This window comes from Anomaloglossus baeobatrachus, chromosome 4, assembly GCF_048569485.1.
Source record: "Anomaloglossus baeobatrachus isolate aAnoBae1 chromosome 4, aAnoBae1.hap1, whole genome shotgun sequence".
Lineage (NCBI taxonomy): Eukaryota > Metazoa > Chordata > Amphibia > Anura > Aromobatidae > Anomaloglossus > Anomaloglossus baeobatrachus.
In genome coordinates, this window is record NC_134356.1 from 41,582,945 (window position 1) to 41,587,123 (window position 4,179).

General features: G+C 35.8%; 1 protein-coding gene across 3 annotated transcripts in view; it reads right to left on the reverse strand.

Moving 5' to 3' along the window:
- Positions 1 to 868: 868 nt before the first annotated feature.
- ABTB3 (ankyrin repeat and BTB domain containing 3) overlaps positions 869 to 4,179 on the reverse strand; it is a 290,533-nt gene continuing 287,222 nt past the window's right edge. For 2 of the 3 annotated variants that reach the window (XM_075344271.1, XM_075344270.1), the window contains one exon: positions 869 to 3,809. In XM_075344271.1, coding sequence (XP_075200386.1) covers positions 3,600 to 3,809 — 210 coding nt within the window. In that variant the 3' untranslated portion in view covers positions 869 to 3,599. The remainder of the gene's footprint in view (positions 3,810 to 4,179) is intronic. The other variant, XR_012752998.1, reaches the window with a different exon arrangement.

Genomic DNA, 4,179 nt, shown 5'->3' on the forward strand with positions numbered 1-4,179 from the left:
ACATGCAGTGTGAGCTGTGAGCTCTTATATAGGCAGGTGTGCGCCTTTCCAAATCGAGTCCTATCATGATAATTAAACACAGCTGGACTCCAATGAAGGAGTGGAACCATCTCAAGGAGGATCACAAGGAAATGGACAGCATGGGACTTAAATATGAGTGTCTGAGCAAAGGGTCTGAATACTTATGACCATTGATATTTCAGTTTTTCTTTTTTTAAAAATTGCAAAAATTTCTACATTTCTGTGTTTTTTCTGTCAAGACGGGGGATGGGGGCAGAGGGTACATTAATGAGGAAAAAAAAAGAACTTTTTTTAATTTAGCAAATGGCTGCAATGAAACAAAGAGTGAAAAATTTAAAAGGGTCTGAATACTTTCCGTACCCACTGTATGTATGTGTATGTATGTGTATATATATATATATATATATATATATATATATATATATATATATATACTTTGTCCTTTTTAAAATACATACGAAAGCACCTCATCGTTTTAGCTGAAATTTATTTTAATGGACATTGGACTTTTCCCAAATAAATATAATTTCATGCTCTTGGATTTCATTTTTTTTACATTTGAAATGATAGCTTTCGCTTCTGTTTTTCCATTTTCATTCCAGTAATGGTTTACAGAACATATAGGAATCTTTTTTTCTTAAAAATAGATGAAAAACACACCAGATAATCACTTCTCTATTGAATATTCATCTTCATCAATATTGCAGAAATTGCACCCAAACTCCGACTCTAAAGCATTGTACAATATTTACAGAGACGACGTCAAAAATACTTCAGACAATATATTAGGACAGAACCGGATGTTGACAAACTTCCTATACAATAATTCATTGATAAGTTATCATGCTAAATTTATTTTTATTTATTTTTTATTTTTTTTCATAATATTCATCATAAATAGAATTTATGGTAGGAAGTTATTTGTGATCTATCGGAAAGTCAACAAAAAAAGTGGTAACAGCGTATACAGAATTGGCTCTACCTTTGAACAGTGCCAGTTTATCATTGGATACACAAAAACATAGGCCTAAAGTTCCAATGGGCCTAAAGGTCAATAGCATCTAAAAGAACAATGGGCCTAAAGGTCAATAGGATCTAAAGGACAATGGGCCTGAAGGTGATTAGGTTCTTAGGGACAATGGGCCTGAAGGTCACTAGGATCTAAAGGACAATGGGGCTGAAGGTCACTAGGATCATAAGGACAATGGGCCTAAAGGTCAGTAGGATCTAAAGGACAATGGGCCTGAAGGTCAATAGGATCTAAAGGAAAATGAGCCTAAAGGTGCATAGGATCTTAAGGACAATGGGCCTAAAGGTCAATAGGATCTGAAGGACAATGGGCCTGAAGGTCATTAGGATCTAAAGGACAATGGGCCTAAAGGTCACTATAATCTTAAGGACAATAGGCCTAAAGGTCAATAGGATTTAGAGGACAATGGGCCTTAAAGGTCAATAGGCTATAAAGGACAATGAGCCTAAAGGTCAATAGGATCTAAAGGACAATGGGCCTGAAGGTCATTAGGATCTAAAGGACAATGGGCCTAAAGGTCACTATAATCTTAAGGACAATAGGCCTAAAGGTCAATAGGATTTAGAGGACAATGGGCCTTAAAGGTCAATAGGCTATAAAGGACAATGAGCCTAAAGGTCAATAGGATCTAAAGGACAATGGGCCTAAAGGTCAATAGGATCTAAAGGACGATGGGCCTAAAGGTCAATAGGATCTAAAGGACAATGGGCCTAAATGTCAATAGGATCTAAACGACAATGGGCCTAAAGGTCAATGGGATCTAAAGGACAATGGGCCTAAAGGTCAATAGGATCTGAAGGACAATGAGCCTAAAGGTCAATAGTATGTAAAGGACAAAGGGCCTAAAGGTCAATACGATCTAAATGACAACGGACCTAAAGGTCAATAGGATCTAAAGGAAAATGGGCCTAAAGGTCAATAACCCTAAAGGCCAAAAGGATCATGTTAAAATGGGTATATCTGGCATCTCATGGATGAAATTTGATTTAATTTTTATAAGATTGTAGAGCCCAATTTGCCTCCTTGAAAAAACCCATACAATGTAAACATGGCCTCACTGGTCAAAGCTATAGAAAAGCTTTATAGTCCAAAAAGACGTAGACATGAAACATCATTAGACCTTTAACAAAGTACCAAAAATTTACATTTGCGTTGTCAGGCTATCTACACCTACCAGTCATCAATGTGGGAACTGGCATGCTAATAATCTAAAAGTTCAATGCCCCATTCATTTCGAGATAGGAACCCAAAAAGTTTTCTTTTAACTTCAGCTGTTGTCTCAATTTTTATTTTTTTTTTTACCTTTTTTTGTACATTTATTTTGTCATGCAAAATTGACCGTGAAGCAAAAAAAAAAAATAAAAAAAAATAATAAAAAAATAAAGATGTGGCACGTAACAAATTTGACACATACAACAAAAACGTACATGTTCAGACTATATTTCTGTCGTCAAAGATGCCTCTCTACGAAAACTCGATGAATATGATGTTCTTTATGGCTTTCCGGACCCAAATAATGATAAACGCTGTAAAAAGTTATGATTTTATATTACAAAAAAAAAATTGGAAAAAAAAAAAAAAGCAAAAAAAAAATTGCACCATTTTTTAACGATGGGATGTAAAAACTAAATACCTACAATCAATTTCACGTCATCACAGTGAAAAAATAATTTTTAAATTTTTTTTTTTTGTATGTGTCTATGCGTTGTCTTTTTTGGTACTTCACAAATGGGCTGGAACGATCGAACTGCGGAATTCGGAATTCTTGGCAAAAAAATGATTCACGATAAACACCATGCAAATCTGAATTTGCTTAACTATTGACATGCCAATTTAAAAATAAAAAATAAAATAAAATTTTTCCTTAACACCTGTTTTTTTTTTTGTTTTTTTTCTTATCCACTCCATCACTTGCATCAGGAAAAATAAAGTCACTGGACGGACTTATTACAACTTTTTGAGAAATAAAAGTCTTTTTTTTTTTAGTTTTTTTTAACCTACAAGGCCACCCCAAGTTTTTAGATATTTTTTTTTCATAGAAATCTTTAAAAAGTCATGTAACCCCTTAAAAATCTTCCAGCTTGATTCCATCGGACGGTGAATTATTTTTTGTGATTAGTCAGGTTTTTTAGTGTTTTTCTTTTTCCGAACAGTTCCGTAGAATTTCCTACGAGAGTTGCGTAAAGCTGAGAAAATCAAAAAAATATTGTTTTTTAGATTGACATCATTTCTATTTTTTTAGTCGATTTTCTTGCATCCCATTGATATGCTGAAGCCGATATTTCCTTTGGAAAATTGTAGAGTAAACCTCTTTATTTTTTTTTAAATTAAATGTCTATATTTTTTTTTTATTAACAAAAATAAGAATTTTATTTTTTTATATATATATATATTTTTTATTATTTTTTTGCCAAGTTAGGAAGATTCAGAATTTTTGCCGTTAAGCCGTGAGAAAAATAGGATATCCGGTATAATGAAAAGCCTTTTTATCTTCATATAAGCCTCTCGGAGTAAACACTGTACACTGTCCGCCCCGGCGGTCGTGACTCTATACTATAGACCCTTTGGAGGAAGATAGGTGGATAGACTGTATCCGTGTGGCCAACGTCCTTTGTAAGTCTCCCAGAACATCCTGGCCCGATGTATCGCAGTTCTTGTCGTACAATAGTTGTTTGTAAGCTTCGTTTTCAATGAGGAGCATCATATTTTTCAAGAAGTAGCCTTCACAGTAAGACGATAACTCCGGAACGCCAAGAAACTGAGGACGTAGAGAAATAGAGAGTTAGGGAACATGGACGGATTAGTCGCAAGATTAAAGGGAATTTGTCGGCAGGATTTCACCCCCCAAATTATTCCAATGCACACGTAGCTCTTTTAAATAAAAGTCCTGCAATACCTTTACATGACCTGTCCAGTCCTCTCCCCTCTCACCCTTCCACTCTCTCTCTCTCCCCCACACACCATGTCTCCCTCTCCCCCTCCCACACTCCATCTCTCCCTTTCCCACTCTCACCCTTCTACTCTCTCTCCCACTCTCCCTCTCCCTCTCCTACTCTCTCCCCCTCCCAATCTCTCTCTCCCACTCTCCCTCTCCCTCTCCCACTCTCTCCCCCTCCCAATCTCTCTCT